A 19,170-nucleotide genomic window follows, 5' to 3' on the forward strand; every position below is an offset into this window, starting at 1 on the left:
ATAAGGAGATCAGCTCAGTGCTTTGTGACCACTTAGAGGGGTGGGTTAGGGAGGGTGGGAGGGAGGAAGACACAAGAGGGAAGAGATATGGGAACATATGTGTATGTATAACTGATTCACTTTGTTAAAAGCAGAAAAACACACCATTGTAAAGCAATTATACTCCAATAAAGATGTTAAAAAAAATATATGAGCTCTTGGGATGGTTGTGTGTATCCAATAATTACACTGTGAGGTAGAACACTGCAGGGGTATCAGACAGGCACTGACCCTGTTCTAAGGGAATACAAGGGGAGAGAGAATGAGATCATGCCATGGAACTGGGTCTGCCCATATATAACAAAGAAATCTGATTATATGTCAAGATGCGAACTGCATCATTCCCTTGATATTAAATTACCAGGAAATCTATTCTAACATGTCACAGGAGGTCTTCACATCAACGGTGCATAGAAGGAACCTGTCTGGGTTAGATGTTAAGTAACGTTCTCCCTATTTCCCAAATTATTTTCAGCAAAGAAACATTAGCCCAGTGAAAACGTCCTTATCCTATTAAGAAACTTAGAAGCAGCATCTCTTCTCCGCCGGTAAGTCAAACCATCTGTCTGAAGAGCAGAGTTTTAAAGTAGATGGTGAAAATCAGATAACTAAAAACTTTAAGACTAAGTTACCACCTTCCTTCCCCTGCCCCCCCACGAAGAAGCTAAGTTGTTTTTATTTTAAAATTTCTTGTTCTTTAGTTTGAAGGTGGTGGGGGGTTAGGAGCCAGAGAAGAGACAGACAGACAGACAGACAGACAGACATGGGCAAGACAGTCACGATTCTACTTTTTTTTTTTCTTTAAATGACTGGCCCAGCTCACATATACAAATATCTATTTCTAAATTATTTTATCTCGAACAAGATTATTTTTTAATGTTTTCTAGTTTCACCTTTTTTAAAAAAGGACTCCGATATGAAACAATCGGGAATATTTACTTGAAGAGAGAAAACTGAACTATTATCTCAGATTTCTTTAACAAGTGGATTTTTCACAATAGTTCTCTATTTCTGTAATCAGTAGTCAATATTCATAACACTGAGATGCAAAAGGTCTCATCATTTTGGATAATGAAAGTAATTTCTGATGCTTGAAGTAATAACACTAATTGGTCAGCCAATAACATGTACTGATCAAACTCCATGTACAGGGCATTTGACCATCTGCTGTGTTGAGTCCCATTAAGACCCATTACTTACACATGCTGAACACTGTAAAAAGCTACAGACTTCTAGAAGCATGGGGAGAAAGCCAGGGTAAGGGGACTAGTGCTTATATTATCTGCTCACTGACAACCATTTCAGAAAGAAATCTTTATAACTTTGTTCTGGAATACAATGGCTGAGTGTACAGGCCTTAGACTAACAAATAGGGCAACAGCATTACAACGATGTGAGAACATGTACAATTTCTGCTTTTTTTAATCAATGCCAAAATAAACTCTGTAGGTGCAGTAGCAAATTAGGATTTTTGTATGAGGGATCATACTATGAAAGGGAGATTCTGTAGGCATGCAAGGACTATGTATTACAAAGTGAAACTTTACAGAATAAATTACAAACAACTGGTAATGTAAAGATTAATCTTAAGAAATAAATAACCAATCAGAAAAGCTGACATTTCAGAAAACTTGAGGACAACCACTCTGTGTTTTCTTAGTGAGTAGAGAGAAGATGAGAATAAACACATCCTCTGAGAGAGCTGACTGCCCTTGTCCCTATTATAAAATTGTAAACAATTATGTTGAAATTTTACATAACAAGGAAGAAAATATATGCTGCCAGAGTATGCTCAGTGGAGTGACAAGAATGCTGAACTCTGATTAAAGAAAGGTGATCTGGGGGTGCCTGTCCCCCACAGACGGGGGCCCCGGAGCAGCCATCACGGCTCAGCAGCGGCCTCGGGGTGCAGGCTGGGCCTCAGGATGCCTGCACCTCTATTACTTTGCTCAGGAATAAGACCTGGTCGCTCATGGTGATGGACCTCTGGGCAGCTTTGGGAGGTTAGTTCTGCTTCCCGCCTTCTTACTAACTACACTATTAATTCCACAGACAGGCAAGCATCCCTTTGTACTTACACAAAGTAACTATCTGATTTTTTGCATGTCCCTTGCTTACCGATTATCAATGTGTCTTTTGCCTGCCTCTCCACGTTGCTGATATTTTAGGGTGACAGGCCCTGCACTTTGGGAGGGGGACCATCCGTCTACACACGTGCAGTGCCTAGAAGCCGCCCTCACAGGCAGGCTTGTAATAATGCTGTTAAGTGGAGCCTTTACAGTTCTTAAAACGATAAGAAGATGCAGGAAAACTACCCAAACCAGCTCCTCCTGAGCTGGTAAAAGAGCAGACACTGCAGTCGCCAAACCATGTGGTAAGTGAGGCAAGAGATAACAGCTAATTCTGGCCAAAGAAATTAACATCTTTGTTAAGTTTTAGAACACTTCACTTGAAAACCAATACTAACTAGGTAAACAGTCTTTTGAAAAACATGAGGTGATACAATTTCACAGTGCTACATCATTTAACAGTCAAAATACAAGGTGTGGGGCTCCCCTGGTGGCGCAGTGGTTGGGAGTCTGCCTGCCAACACGGGTTCGTGCCCGGGTCCGGGAGGATCCCACATGCCGCGGAGAGGCTGGGCCCGTGAGCCATGGCCGCTGAGCCTGCGCGTCTGGAGCCTGTGCTCCGCAATGGGAGAGGCCACAACAGTGAGGGGCCCGCGTACCGCAAAATAAAAAGAAATATATATATATATATATGGTATGTTCAAAAGCATGAAAGTTTGAAGGCTGTGGGCATATTACACAAATTCAATGACATGCTTGGAAACATGAACTAAAACTTGGGGGGAAAAGTCTAGAAAGCAGCAAACGACCATATCTCAAGCACAGCCCTGGCTGGGCCTGCTGTGGCTGCTCTTCTGTCAAGCGGATTGTCTTTGCGCCTTGGCTGCTCTGTGCCAAAGACCCTACAATTAGGTTCCTCCGACTCCGTGATCCCAAGTTTGTGTTTCTAGAAAAGAGCTGTGGGTTATTTTTCTTCTGGAATGTTAACCAGAAGAATGTATACCATTTGCTTCTGGAATGCTCAAATTCCTTTCTGGTAATGAACTTGAGAACCAGGGAAATAAACAGTAGGTCATCAAACAGCAGAGGAAGGGCAAATGGAAAGGCCATAGCCAGTGATTCCTGCGAGAGTGTAGTTCATTCTGCTCTGAAGGGAACAGAAGGCACAGGCCACACAAACAAAACACAAGGCCAGGCCCTGGGCCCACGGTGGACCTTTCCACTTATAGCCAGAGGGTTAAATTTTAAAAATTGGTATGGCCACACAAAAGTATATTATTTGATTCTTATGTAAAGAACCATGTTTTAGAAATTTATTGCTTCTTTCCATGTCATCTCTCAAAAAGTTAAAGAGCTCAGATTTTTTTATAGAGGGAGGTGCTTGTTTCACATAATTTTCCAATTATTGTTTCAAAACACTGCAACTTAAATATTTTCAAGGCTTTGTTTTTGAGGGGCTTAAAGCTTAATGACAAAAGATGGAATGTAGTGCTGACAGATTATCATGTTTTAAAAAAATTAATAAAGTGTAAAGATGATACATAATCACATTAGCTAAGAACATTAGTGCAACTGCAATATAATGCAATGTAGTAAAGAGAAATTTCCAGTCCTATCAAGTTTCCTGCCTCCCATCACAGATAAACCTAGATGAAAACCAAACAGCCATAAAACTAAAATAAAAATTTTTAAATACATGATACATACAATACTAAGATATGAAGAGGCTTTGCCTTGAAGGGAAGGGGGGCTCAGTCAGAAACATGGCAGCATTTCCTCTTTGATGGAAACGAACGGCATTTATTCATGCCAAAGATGAAGCAGATGACCTTTCAAACATTCTGGATGGGATTTTCTATACCAATCTAAATGATCAGAATCGAAAATGTACCATGTAGCACACGGCTCAAAATTTTCAGAAGCAAGTATAATTTTAAAAAATACTCCATAAGAGACATATTGATCTTAAATTTATATACCTAAAGATTACTTTTTCAACTACAAACTTACTTAGCTATCCTTAAAAACGCTTTTATCACAAACATACCCAGTGCAAAAATATTTCTATGTGTGTTGAAAACAGAAACCAAAATCATAGGGTAGATTATTTCAAATGGTGACAAAAGAAATATATATTTATAATTTTAATTTATTGTAGAATATTTCAAATGGTGACAAAAGAAATATATATCTATAATTTTAATTTATTTCAGATTTCCCAAGTTAGGTACAGTGAGCTATTTCCTGGAAGATGGAATTCCATATAACACAAGTCTACCTGGGATCTCACTCAAGAGGTCCATTTGTCAAGTTTTACAAGTACCTCAAAATAACATGGTCTCATGTCCCAACATCAAAGTCCCTTGAGAACAAAAGATGGATCATTTTTTCCAACTAACATATATATAGAACGTGTTAAAATATACGGGCTTTGTAAAGTATACGCTCTGCCCCCCCAAACCCCAGGGCTCTGAAGTTCGGGCGTGCCTCCAGCACGTGAGCGCTGACGCCGTAATCTCCATGGAGACGCAGAAATGCCTCATGACGTTTCATACAGTTCCAGTTGGTAGCCTCTCTCTCTCGGCCTTCTTCCCAAACAACCTTGGCATTAGCAGAAGCCGACTTATTTTCAGATGCATTTTGAGCTGTTCAATCCCATTCCATTTATCTACCTGAGGTGCAATAGATAAACCAGGTCTCTTAAATATACCCTTGAAACCCAGAAGGATGCCACGCCCACAGCATTGCGCTTCGTGAATGCACCGCGTGAGGGGGGGCGCGCCTTCCTCTGCCAGCGCTCCACCTGGGGAATCTGGGTGAGACGGAGGGGCATCCCTCGCGTCCTCTGTGGAATCCAGTGACCATGCCACCCTTCTAAACACGGGCCACGGGACTCACCTGGGCTGGGATCAAATGAGGAACAAACAGCAGACCCTCGTCACTCCACTGTGCTGAGAAACAAAACGGCCTCTTCACCCCAGTTACACTCAAAGATGAGCTTTTCACACGGAGGACACGTTTGTCTGGAGGGCCCTCGGAAGTCAGTCCTTTCCCCTCTACCAGTTGGGCACGATCACCCAAACACACGAGGCCCTCGGACGCAACCCTGTCCACCTCTCCCTTTCTTTTTACGTCTCTTATTTTCATTTTTGAACAGATAATATAGTCGTACGGCTCAACAATTTAAAAAGTATAGACTGGTATACGGAGAACGACCTTTCCCTCCCCATCACCCAGCCTCCTTGGCCCCTACCACTGCGCAACCGCCGTTACCCCCTCCCTGAGAGAGCGGTGCCCTCAGAATCTCTCAAGGCTCTAGCCTCCTGCCTCACCTTTTAAAAGACATAAGCAGGGACTTCCCTGATGGCACAGAGATTAAGAATCTGCCTGCCAAGGAAGGGGACATGGGTTCGAGCCCTGGTCCGGGATAGATCCCACATGCTGCGGAGCAGCTAAGCCCGTGCGCCACAACTACTAAGCCTGCGCTCTGGAGCCCACGCTCTGCAATAAGAGAAGCCACCGCAGTGAGAAGCCCGCGCACTGCAACGAAGAGTAGCCCCAGCTCTCCGCAACTAGAGAAAACCAGCGCATAGCAATGAAGACCCAACACAGCCAAAGGTAAATAATAAATTAATTTTAAAAAAACACATGCGCAAATAGCACACACTGTTTGCCTTGCCTTTTTAGGGTTTGTTTGTTTGGTTTTTTTTTTTGTGGTACGTGGGCCTCTCACTGTTGTGGCCTCTCCCGTTGCGGAGCACAGGCTCCGGACGCGCAGGCTCAGCGGCCACGGCTCACGGGCCCAGCCGCTCCGCGGCATGTGGGATCCTCCCAGACCGGGGCACGAACCCGTGTCCCCTGCATCGGCAGGCGGACTCTCAACCACTGCGCCACCACGGAAGCCCCGCCTTGCCTTTTTAAACTATGTATACACACACACACACACACACACACAAACACACACACATACATGTTTTTTTACCTTTATGTGTATATAAGATCTTCCTTATATAGGTATATATATGTAGTCTGTGCAGGTGAATATATACACATACATATTTCTTTATTCTTTTTGAAGGGGTAGCATAATGTCCCAACATATGGATCTATCATAGCATATTTAACAAGGACCCTCCTATTAAACACTTAGGTGTAACATCTAGGCGGTTCTCAGTGTTACAAAGAAAACTCTATACACGTGTATTTCCCCAAATATGTGATCAAATCTTTAGAATAAACTCTAAAAAAAATAGGAATTACTGGTTCAAAGTGTACATGATTCGTAATTCCGAAATTTACTGCCATGTGGCCTTCCCTAGGTGTGGACCCAATTTATACCCCCTAACAACGTGACAGTTCCCAGTTTCCCCTATATGCCCACCCATCAGTCATGATCTGTGTGTGACGGAACTCTGGGGTCTTTGATATGAACGTTTGGATCTGATGCGTGAAAAGTGGCATCTCCTTGAAACACCTCATTCTCCAGGAGATCACAGCGTCCTCCTCCGAACCGTCTGGCTGCACCCTAACCTCCGGGGTCGCTCTCCTGTGTCTCCCCAACGTCCAAACGGTGAAAGCCCAGGGCTCCATCTTCTCTATTTATTGTCACTGCTTAGAAGAGCTCGGTCTCCAAGCTTGAAAGACCACTTTCGTGCCCATGGCTTCCAAATTCATTGCCTCCAGTCTGGACCTCTCTCTGAACTTCAGACTTGGAAGTCAACCAGGCAGACCAAACTTAACACATCTACATCCAAACCTCTGATCTTCCATCTCAAACCCTCTCCCCACAGTCCTTTCCATCTTGGTAAAGAGAACCCAACCAAGAATCCTGAAGTCCTGCCCTCATTCCTCCTGCCCCACGTCCAATCCATGAATAAATCCTGATAGCCATCACCACCGCCCAGATTCCCCCCCAGATCAAGCCGTTCAGTGGCCTGGATGGTTGCAAAAGCCTCCTGGGTGGTCCTCCAGCCCCTGCTTTCGTCCCCACCCCTTACCCCCTGCTTATCAGATGCAGCCACTCTTCTGCTCAGATCCTCAGGAAGAGCTTCCATCTCTCTGAGAGCAGAGCTGGCGTCCTCGCAACAGCCTGGCCCGTTGTCACCTGGCTCCTGCCCTCCCGGCCCCTCGCTCCCAACACTGTAGCCAGGTGGCCAGTCTTCCTGAAATAATCTCCTTCCAGATATCTGATGAGCTTGCTCTCTGCCTCCAGTCATGCCTGCACAGATGTCACCGGTTCCCTGAGGTCCTGGCTGAGCACTTTATTGAAAAGAGCCGCTGCCCACCCCTGCCCCCGCCCTGTCCCCCTCTGCCTCACTGATTCCAAAAAACTCACCACTGTCGGACACAGTGAGTGTTGTATTTACTTGCTTTTTTATTTTCTGTCTCCCGTGACTCGACTTCAGTTTTGAGAAGGCCGGAGTTTAGACTCTGCGTTCATAACTGTCCCTCTACCTGTAGCAGGTTTGCATCGTTTATGGGTGAGTCTGGACATCCTTTCATTTTAGTCTTTTGAATTTCCCTTGTTGTGAACTGTGTTCATATTCTTTGCAAAGAATACAAACATGAGGGTTGCTGGCCTTTTTCAGACTCATTTTAGGAGGTCCTGGTGTTATTAGGGATATTAGCCTTTCCTAATACGTATTGCTAACATTTTTTTCTCAGTTTCTCGTTGTTGTTGCAGCTTTGCTTCTGATCCTTTTTGGCATACAGAATTCTTTGCATGCAGTCTAATCCATCAAAGGGCTGTGTGTGTGTGTGTGTGTGTGTGTGTGTGTGTGTGTGTGTGTGTGTGTTTGAATGTTTTGCTGCAGCTTCTGGGTCTGTGCTATCTCCCGTCTGTGCCGCGGCCACTGCTGGCCTGGGCCTGGCTGTCCCTGCGGGAGCTCCTCTCCCTCCTGGAATTCCCACCCCACCAGCCTTGCTCCCAAACCACTTTCCTGAGTCAACTGCAGCTCCAAACTCTGGTTCCATGCTGACCCGATGGGTCAGTCACGGGCTGTGCTGTCCTCTCACCAGAGGACCAAGTCCCCTGTGCAGTGAGGATTCTGCTTGTGCCTCTTCTGCGCTCGGCCTAGAGCCCTGGGGCGGGGAAGTGAGGTCCCCAGCCTCCCTCAGACAGAGAGTAGGACCCTGATGAACGTCTGTGAAGAAACAAATGGACGAATAACCGCAGCATTCCACGTTCAATTCAATTCAACAAATATTTACTGAGTGCCAGCTTTGGCAAGGCGCTGCTCTTGGCGTCGGTGGGAGATGATATGAATAACAAAGCTCCCTGCTCTCAAGAAGTTAACATTCTAGTTGGAAGGAGACACACAATAACCAAGGGACATAAGCAAATGATACTGTGGTTGGAAGGTAATGACTGCTAAAGGAAAAAAAAAAAAAAAAAAAGTAGAGCAGGGTAGGGGCTCAGATGTGCCGGGTTGTTTTTAAGGTTTGAGGTTGAAGCAAAATATCCAGTTCTGAATTATGAATACAAACTCGTAATCATATCCTGGGATTGCCTAGATTTCCTCCCAACCCTTTCTCCATTAAAGAACTCATCCATAGCACAGGGAACTCTACTCAATGCTCTGTGGTGACCTAAACGGGAAGGAAATCCAAAAAAGAAGGGATGTACGTATACGTAGAGCTGTTTCACTTTGCTGCACAGTAGAAAGCAATACAACATCGTAAAGCAACTATACTCCAATACAAATTAATTAAAAAAAAAAACCCAAGAACTCATCCATTCAAATAACTCCTCCATTTGGATGCTACTAATTCTATCTGGAGACGCCACTCCACCCCAAGCTTTACTACAGCTGCTTCAATAACGTGCTATTTCCATTTGACCCTCTGCCATGGTCTGTTTTGTGTCCCCCTGCCCGACCCCAATCCATACGTTGCAACCCTCATGCCCAAAGGGATGGTGTTAGGAGGTGGGACCTTTGGGAGGTCCTTAGGTCAGGAGTATGGAACCCTCATGAAAGGGATTAGTGCTCTTTTAAAGCTCTACCCCTCCCACCATGTGAGGACCCTGCAAGAAAGTGCCAGCTCCGAACCAGGAAATGGGCCCTCACCTCGCGATCTTGGACTTCCAGCCTCCCGAGCTGTGAGAGGTAAGTCTCTGTAGTTTTAAGCCCTCTGGTCTGTGATACTTTGTTATAGCAGCCCGACTGGACCAAGACAGCCACCCTACATGATCCCAGGCCCAGCACGCCTGAACCAGACCTTCACAATCACCTTCCCCCTACCCCAGTAGCTCAGGCCCCCACATTCCAGTGCTGTGTGGACTATTGGAACACGGAGGGCAGAGGAGAGAGAGATGGGTCAATCAGTGAGTCCCCAGGCCTGTCCCAAACTATTTCATGACCCCACGGCCTATGGCAGATTCCAGAAGTGTTCAAGACGTTGACAGACAGAGCTTGAAAGAAGGGCTTTATAACCAAATACATTTGGTTTGGGAAATGCTGAGTTGAACTAGGGAACATTTAGCATGCTGATGTGTCCTAAGGATCTCCAAAGGGGAATACGTTGTGTTATGAAGATTTGGTGATGAAACCCTTTGCCCCAGGAGCATATGACTATCGTTCCTCAAATCAGACTTTGGGCAATGTTGGCCTTAGAAGTCAATGCCAAACACTTTACCCTTGAATTAAAAGGCTCCCGTCATAGAACCCAACCTCTACTTCCAACCCTAATTTCTGCTGCTTCCCAAAGCAAACATTTCCCTTTGGACAGGACAACATACGTCATGTGCATGGAAAGCACAGCTGGACGACGAAGCCGCTCCCCTCTGGCCCACCAGAAAAGCCCCGTCCCTCCGCTCTCCTCACACGGACCATACAGGCCTCTCTCAAGCCCCTAGTTCAATCCCTAGCCCTTCCCTACCAACAACCCCCCCTGGCCTGCTCCCTCTCTCAGATTCCACTTATACCCATTGCCTAATCTACTGGCTTGGTTGTGTTTTGTAACTTTCAATGGTAGCAGAGACCGTGCATTAGTTTTTGCACCTCTAATAAATACTTAGTACAGCATTAAACACATTCCACAGATGCGCGACTGCATTTTTCCTTTACTATGTTAACACGTGTAATGACATATTTTTGACAAGGCACTGACCTACAATGAAAGAATACAGGTTAATTAAAATTGTTTCAAATTCCTTATTCTTAGAAAATTTACCTCTAAATATTGTTAAAACATTCTTAGAATGCATTTGTTCACTTTACCCACTACAGTCCCTTATTTACATTATATTATATATCATATATCATATCATATGATTTGTATACCACAGAATTTGAAAGACAGAAAAAGCCTTAGAGACCATCTAGGCTATTTACTTCATTTTCGATCCAAGAATACCTAATCAGATATGTGTGTGTGTGTGTGTGTGTGTGTGTTTGTGTGTGTATAAAACCTTCTGGTATTTGAGAAAGATGATTTAATTTACTGTGGACTTTACTTGACTTGTGGTTTTTCTCAAATTTAATAAACAAGTATGATGGAATAATAACAAAAATGATTTTTACGGGAGTGCCAGAGTTGAAGGAAGCCTGACCCCTCCCCAGAAGATAATCTGCTGAGATGCTGAGAGTTGCCATTTATTGATTGATTGATTGATTGATTGATTTTTGGCTGTGTTGGGTCTTCGTTGCTGTGAACGGGCTTTCTCTAGTTGTGGCGAGCAGGGGCTACTCTTCGTTGCAGTGCGTGGGCTTCTCATTGCGGTGGCTTCTCTTGCTGCAGAGCACGGGCTCTAGGCACACGGGCTGCAGTAGTTGTGGCATGTGGGCTCAGGAGTTGTGGCTCACGGGCTCTAGAGTACAGGCTCAGTAGCTGTGGCGCACGGGCTTAGTTGCTCCACGGCATGTGGGATCTTCCCGGACCAGGGCTTGAACCTGTGTCCCCTGCACTGGCAGGCCGACTCCCAACCACTGCGCCACCAGGAAGCCTGCGAGTTGCCATTTAGATGAAAAGTGATGTGTTCACAGACTCTGGGTTTACAGGGAAGGAAGAGGCAGAGGAAGAAGTGACAAGAAAGCACAGCTCTGGGATCTGCGCACAGGACAGATATCCAGGGAGGTCACACATCCGCCCATCTCCCTCCCCTTCACTCCTGGCACTGGGAAACGTCACCAGTGAAAGCCGTGCTGGGAAGAAGGAATCGCTCTCATCAATCCGGCAGGCAGGCTCAGAGCAGTCACCCTTTGCAGGGCGGGGAGGGGTGGGGAGAGGCTCAGAGGTGAGCGTGAACCCAGGAGGGGCCTCTCTGAGCTCCACCCTCTAAAGAGAGTTTCTCGTTCAAATGCAAATTCCTGGGCCGCCACCCCGAGGATTCAATACTGGGGGGCGAAGCAAAGAAACTGCACTTTACACAAGTGTCCCTTGGAGACTCTGACCACACCTGTAGGAAATCCTGCTGCGACGACAGCTATGTGGTCGGCTGAAGGCAGCATGGGGTGATGGGCACCTGAGACGGCGGGGCGTGGTGAGACAGCTGGGTCCTACACACTGCTTGCTCGTTTAGCCTTCCTGCCTGAGTTGGCCTGGTTGTCACTTTTGTGATCATCCCTCTACCCTCCCTTACCATCAGCAAAGGTTCCTTCTGAGGGAATTAAGAAGGATGGGGCGGGGGGCAGGCTGGCCCACCGACAATGACCTTGCTACTTCTTGGCTTCTGTGGCTTCACTGTTAGTTAATTAAAGTGCCTGGCAGAGCATCTGGTGATTCTTAGAAGAGGAGAGAGGCCGAGGGTCCCAAAGGAGTTAAGCGTTCACGTGTCTCACCTTCAGAGAGGTCACTCTTCACCTTCAAAGTGAGGCATTAACTCTCCCCCTTGAAACGCACGCTGACAGGCTGCATGCAACTCATGCACCCGTGCCATCGCATGGGATTACTTATTTGATCTTCTCTTTTTAGGTGACTGTAATCAGGCCATTCCAAAATTGCTGCTTAGGCAACCGATCTGAGGTCACTGTATTCTAGAACCCGTGGGGCTATCGGGGACGCATACAACTCACTGTCACTTAGAAGGAGGAAAATGAGCCAGAGGGAAGTCGAGTGACTAACGTAATACCACACAGCAAGACATGGTACAGGGGGGCCCAGGAGCCTGTGCTGGATCCCCAGGGAAGAACCTCTTACTTCTGTAAACTGGGGCTGAGAAACAGCCTGACAGAAGCGAAGACAAAAGTTATAGGCTCCCAGGCTTCCTTTTGCAAACATTGTTAACGGAACACTGTGAAGTGTTTTCAGAACGACTCGTACAGATGATTTTACGTTCGCTGTGTTGAGCCAGACAATGATGTGAGCAAAGCAAGTGATGGATGGTGACAGGTTACTTATCCGGAAACCTTCCCTGCTGAGAACACACTGAAATCCCAGGAGTTTGCAAAACAACAGAGGCCTCTGAGCAATGTCATGTAGGTCTGCCTGGCATCCTGCTTGTTCTCCTCACACGGACGCGTCAGGCTCTCTCTGCTTTGAGGTAAGATAAATCTATCAAGCTTGGTCCCAGGGGAAAGGCCGGCAGACCAGAAGCAGCAAATCAGAAAGAGAACAAAAGAGTCATGTACAAACAGGCGGTGGGAAATGCAGCACGAACTGTAGGAGCAGTAGGGAGTGAAAGCTGAAGGAGAGGAGATGGAACTAAACTATGACCCCTGGGATGGGATCCGAACTGGAAGCCCCAGTGCACAGCGTAAGGGCCCTGAAAACTTAAGGCTCCTGGGGGCATCGCTGCATTAACCACAGCAAATAACCACCCTGGGTCATCAGAAGTTCAAATTACTTTTGGCAGCCCAATTTAAGAAAGCAGAGATGTGTAGAATCCATTACAGAAAAATTTCCAGTAAGCAGATTAAAATGAAGGGCAATTAAAGCTTTTGTTATTTCGAAAGCTGCCTTCCATTCCACTTTACTCAGTAATGGTGCACCCCTGCCATGCATGGGAGCCCTCAGAGCTTTCAGAACAGAAGCTTCTGCTTCTACTTGCAGGGACCCGACTCTCCTGCCAGAAGAGGAGCCAGCGGCTTTCGCCCACTGGGTGCAGACACCACCTCTGCACCTGGCCTGCCCAGAAAGCCAGGGTGGCAGGGGTCCTGGGCGGCAAGCACCTGCCTCACCCACCTGGCCCCAAGCCTGGTGGGCGTGGCCACGCCTCCTCCAGGACCACACAGGTCAAGGATTCCTGCCGCAGCTTCCACAGCTCCATCCCTTCCTTCCTCTTTCTTAAACTTAGTAAATTAAATTAAGTTTAAATTTAGCAGTGATTTAATGTTTGGCAGAAGGATGCATACACCTAGTTTAAAGATAAAGAGCTGTCCCCAATCCCCCCTCTCCAGAAGCAGTTAACATTCAACCCCTGTAGCTGAGTTTGTTTCATTTTTGAGTATCTATGTCCCTATTGCTAAGTAACAGGCATATACTGTTTAGATTTTTTCCCCCAAGAGTTACTTATTAAACTGCCCAGATGAAGGATGAGAATTTGGCTATTTTCAAGCTCCCCACCGTCAGGACTCTCCGCCGTCTGGGACCAAGCTGCTCCTGAATCCAGCTTTCGGACAGCTCTCCCCTTTTATTCCCACCTTTACCCCGACCCCCAGAGGCATCTGCTGCCACCAGGTGCCAGCCTGCTGGGGTCTCCACGAAGTCAGACTGTGCCCCCATCCCCACCAGCTTCAGGCTCAGCTTTCTTGAGTCAGCTAAGTCAACTTTCCTTTTCCTTGTTTCCCAAATTTTGTTGCTCCCATTTTCTTTGTCCTTGTAAGTTTTTTATTTAAAAAAAAAAAAACCCTACTGTCATTTTAATGAGGCTCAGAAAGGAGTGGACATTAAATGCATGTGTTAATGCACCATCTTGGACAGGAAGTAAGCTATTGGCAGGAAATAAGTCGTTGATTTCTTTTTTTCTTCCCAGAGAACAAATGATTTTCCATTTAAACTCACCTGATGAAAACATCCAATGCACCGAAGCAAAGCAGTCTGGACTACCTCCTAGATCATCTTCCTATTCTTTACGGAACAGATCGATTCAGTGACTGACTAAAATTCAAACACAGGCTGCCGTTTTGGGGCCATTGAAGGAGAGAAAGAGCTAGACATCAGCAAGTGGAAAAGATGTTTCCCCTGAAAGAATCCGGCTAATCTTTTATCAGCTTTTATAAACTTTTGAAAAAGAACTTGTATGAACTTTTACAATGCTTCTCCCTCTGGAGATTCCGGCCCTGCCCCCCACCCCCACCCCCGCGTGTGTTCCTTTCCATCACCCACTTGGATACTTCCTGGGAGAACAAGCATTTTTTAGACCCAGTAGGACGTGTGCTCGTTACTTCACACAGACCCGTTCCCGCACGGCCGTACCATCCACCACTCCTCTGTCTTTCTCACTCGCATGGCAGCCCAGATCCATTCGTCCCACATCCCTCCCCGCGATCCCAACATTCAGTCCGTCCCTGTCGCTGGCACCACTGGCCTCTGGCTCTGAGCAAATGCTCCACATCCTGCCCTTCCTGTCCCCCCTTCCACCGCACCCAAGAGCCGGCGTCCCCCCCTTCTCAGTGGAAAACACTCCACCACCCCAGGATGCGTCTACACGCCACGGCTCTCCCTTTCCTAGTCAAGTGTCTCACAGCCACGCTTGATTCCTGCCCCCCTCACTTCCTGCATCCTTTATCCTGGGCTCATCCTTTAGCATCTTTCTCTTCACCTCTTCACTGGATCTTCCATATTCCTAGGAACGTGGTTTTCTTATTAAGATTTCCCTTTAACCCACCAAACTTCTGTGCTGGCATATTCTCGTCTTAAAAGAGTGGGCTACACAGGCTGCCCCAACTGCCCCTCACCGGGCTGTTCTCACCTCCCTTCCTTGGTCCCTTTGGGTCCCTGTCTGCTGCGCGAGCAGCTTCCTGGCCCACCTTGGCTGTGGATCTTCACTTACAAGGTGTTCCTCCCCGGCCTCAGTCTCTCCTCCCAATAACGGCCTCAGCAGACTCATTTCTAGCTCCAAAAAATCAGTTACACAGGTCTGAACCTGTCCCAACTGGGCGCACTTTTCAGCACGGGACTGGAGGCGGGTGGCGTGTAACTCCTTATTTTCAGTTATTTACGTGAAGGTTTATCTAATAAGAATATAGGTTTATGTTTAAAAGTGTGGAATACTTCTAAAATAATCCTCTCTTCCAGCACTTTGGTGACCTATATCTTCACTTTGTCACTGTGAGATTAAAGATCTGCAAGCAGAACAATTTACTCACCAAAAGTAAAATCTTATGCAAATGCTATTGAGCCCAATACAAATTAGCAACTCTTCAGATGACTAAGAACGATATGCCTTACGATAACGGTAAACATCAGAAACAAAGATCAAGAGACTCTAAAATAAGCACTTGGGACAACAGAAGGGCTGTGTAGGCGGTCGGCAGTAATTATGAAACCGGGAGATGATCGATATGTGCTTCTGAAGGGCTTTCAACCCGCAGCAACTCAGACCATTACACAGCGGTTATCCCCACTCCTACCTCCCCAAGCAAAACCCTTAACAGACAAGACTCTTCAGCTTTTCAAATACAAGCAAACGTATCCCTTACTGAAACTGAACAGAAAAACAACACGAAGCTGCATGATGCCAGACATTATCAAATTCCATAAGCCAAGGAAGTTGCAAAGAATTGCCAATAACTCAAATTGTTAACTGAAGAGCCAGTTCTTTTTTTCCGATAAATTGTGGTTTCAGATTCTAACGGTCCACAATTCTCATAGCAATACATGCATTTAATAGAATCGAATACTTCATAAAAGTCAAATCCCATTTAGCCAGTTGGTATCTGAGCGACTCCGCTGTGCAGATGTTAGAACAGATGTCTCGGGTAAAACAGAGAGAGTCACTCAGCATGCAAGCCTGATGCACAGGAGGTCACTGTCCGGTTTGGAAGATGGGACACGTTAATAAAAGACACAGTGACCGAAGAGGCTTGATCGGCTGAACCAGATACACGTCCGAAGGGCTGAATGGAATGGGTCCGGAACACACGTCCCGGAATCAGGAAAGCCCCTGGGAGACTAATGAGATGAGAAGAAGACAAGGAAAGACTGGCAGAGAGGAGGGAGACAGAGGTGCTACCTTGTGGAAATCTAAGTGGAAACACACAGGGAATGGCAGAGGAGGTGGGGCAGCCCAAAGCCCGGCTGCACGAACAACCTCACATCTTCCTCACTGTTCCCGACAACCTCCAGCGGGCCCTGCCCACAACAGTCCTCTGCACACAGCTATTATGATGGTCACCTGAAAGCTCAGCTTCTCTCCCCTTCCACTAAAAAACCAGGGGTTCCCCACTGCCTCACAAGCCGAGTTCAGGCTCCTGAGTCACACACAGTAAGTACTCAGTGCGTCTGACTGTGCGTGGTTACTTCCATACGTTCTGTTTGATTTGAAGGTTCTAGAAGACAAAAACCAATCTTGCTTATTTTTTAAAATATTTTGGTATGTAGCAGCTCTTACAAGTATCTTAGGCATAGTACAAGTTCAAAACATATTTATTAAATAAATGAACAGATGACTTAATTAATACTTTTTAATATAACATTGGCAAAGTGGGTGGGCCAGTTGGCAATGACTTTGCATAGGAAGTTAGAAGTTTAGATTTGGTCAGCTACTCAATGATTTTGTATAGGGTAGTGACATGATAAAAAGTGGCATTTGACGTAACTTGCTTTAATTGTGGTCGTAAGTGTCCCAGAAAGGGCTAGAAGTAGAAAGATTACTTTGCTAATAATATTTTGCTAACAAGATGAGGATTTTTGTCTCTTGATTAGTCACTAACGTGCATATTCTTCACTAAACACCAAAAGAGAAATTGTCGCATGTATCTTTGCCTTTCATCTATTTTAAACGAGTTCATTTCTGAGATAAGAGATGACTTTTTTTTACGGCCAGGTAACAGTTATGGCCTCTTGATTTGAAAGAACAGAAACCAAAAACCCTAGAAATTAAGGACAGATACTCTTATTTATGAATTACAAATATTCTCCACATTAGAACCTTCCAAACTGACACTCAAAATTTGAAAACTGAAAGAATTGCATTTTGCCTATTCTTATTACAATGCAGAACACTTGACTTTTTGGTTTTATCACAGCTAAAAATTACTGAGACGGTTGTTTATGTAAGTAGAATTTTGTAATCTAGTATAGCATTTGGTTGTGAAATGAATGAATTCCTCAGCATGTGAAAATGCCAGTGCATTAACAATTTCAAGAGGCTGTAACTGGTGCCCACGGAGGTGGAAGAGATTTAGCGCAGAGGGTCTCAATCTGGGCTGCGGCTTAGAAACGCCTGGGAACCTTTAACAGCTATGAACGCTTAAGCCACACCCCAGACCATGCCAATATATTTTAAAAGTTCCCCCCGAGGTGAGTCTATTATCCAAGCTTGAGAACCAGTGAATTAGTATTTTCTTTAGCCATGAAGAAATACTTTTTATATCTGGTTTTCTTGATATAGTATCAAAAAGATGAAATAGCTCAGGGGCAAACTACTAACTTTATTTTAAAGAAAAGAAACAAATTCTCACTCACCTGCCTTCTGACAGTGTACAATCTTTTCATACACAGCGTCTGCATTTTCAATCAACGCCTTGAGGGACTGGATCATCTGCAGAGGAAACATCCAGACAGGAGGTCACACAGACAGCTGGACACAGGAGGGTCCGCTCTCGGGCGCGAGGCTCTTCCCCCAACGCGGCTGAGGGGATGCAGCGACTCGTCCCTCCATCTGACGTCCCACTACTCAAGTTCATGTGTGTACATGTTAAATGATACAGTCACATCTCCCCACACAAGGGCTTAGACCAGACTGTGATGAGTATATTCCTCGGGTGGTTAGGCTTGCACAACACTGGATTTGAACCTCAAGCCAGTACCTGAGTTCGTTTCAATGTGAAAAGCTACAAATAAATTTGTGTGCACATCCAATCTGTCCTTCATTTTAACAAAACCTCCTGCATCACCTTATGGAAAGCTCCAGCACCTACATGCCTTTCTCACCTCAGCCAAGATGCCTCCATCTGAATCAGTGTAAAGCTTAGGTTGAGGATCAAAAAACAGCATTTCTTTGATGCATCACTAATGCTATCACTCAAACAAGTAGTTTTAATGTGCCTATCAGTGATTTAAAAAATTCAGTGTTGAGTTCTTGTTCTAAATTGCATGTGCTTGTTTTAGAAGCCGCGCTTGAATTAAGAAAAAGGAACAGGGTACAGCTGACCAATTATTTTATTATTATTTTATTTAGCTCACCAAAATGCTGGGGAAAGATGTGTCTGAAGTAAACTTTTTGGTTCTAAAATCACTATGAAAATGGGATGGCCAGATTCAGTTCTCATGGCTCAAATGGGGACAATTATGATCGTTGCCATAATTGTAGACTCTAGCTTTTTGTTTTTGTTTTTAATTTAATTTTTATTTTATATCAGAGTATAGTTGATTTACAGTGTTGTGTTATTTTCAGGTGAACAGCTAAGTGATTCAGTTATTCATATACATGTATCTATTCTTTTTCAGATTCTTTTCCCATATAGGTTATTACAGAATAGTAAGTAGAGATCCCTGTGCTATACAGTAGGTCCCTGTTGATTATGAGCTTTTTGTATTTAAATATTTCACATGCTAATGTTACTCATCTCTTTTACAGGGCCATTCTATTTTGTGTAACAAATACCAATCCATCATTGTTCATTCCTTTAAATTCTGCCTTGGTTTTCTTTATAGTATTTATCACTAGCTGCCATAGTAATTATTTTATAGAAACTAAATATACGTAGGTTGGATTATTTATGTAACTCGAAGAACACCATATTTTATTAGTTATACTTATTTAAACTAAAGCATAATCAACACGCCTCTTAAGAAGTACACCAGATTCTTAAAGTGAGTCACACAGCATTTATCAACTTCCACTGTTCCGAGAAAATTACAGTAAACACTGTGAGGTTTGAAGGCCAAAGCAGGTGTTCATTTATGCCTTCATTCGTTATTCACAGAAGGTATCCTGTGGGCAGCCGCTGAGCAGGAA

At 45.1% G+C, this 19,170-nt stretch overlaps 1 protein-coding gene across 1 annotated transcript in view; it reads right to left on the bottom strand.

Annotated features, from left to right (window-relative positions):
* PLCL2 (phospholipase C like 2) overlaps positions 1-19,170 on the bottom strand; it is a 198,318-nt gene that overhangs the window by 35,212 nt on the left and 143,936 nt on the right. Inside the window, exon 5 of the mRNA XM_007470619.1 lies at positions 17,676-17,751. Within this exon, the coding sequence (XP_007470681.1) occupies positions 17,676-17,751 (76 nt within the window). The remainder of the gene's footprint in view (positions 1-17,675; positions 17,752-19,170) is intronic.

The sequence above is a fragment of the Lipotes vexillifer genome, unplaced genomic scaffold, assembly GCF_000442215.2.
Source record: "Lipotes vexillifer unplaced genomic scaffold, Lipotes_vexillifer_v1.1 scaffold418, whole genome shotgun sequence".
Classification (NCBI taxonomy): domain Eukaryota; kingdom Metazoa; phylum Chordata; class Mammalia; order Artiodactyla; family Lipotidae; genus Lipotes; species Lipotes vexillifer.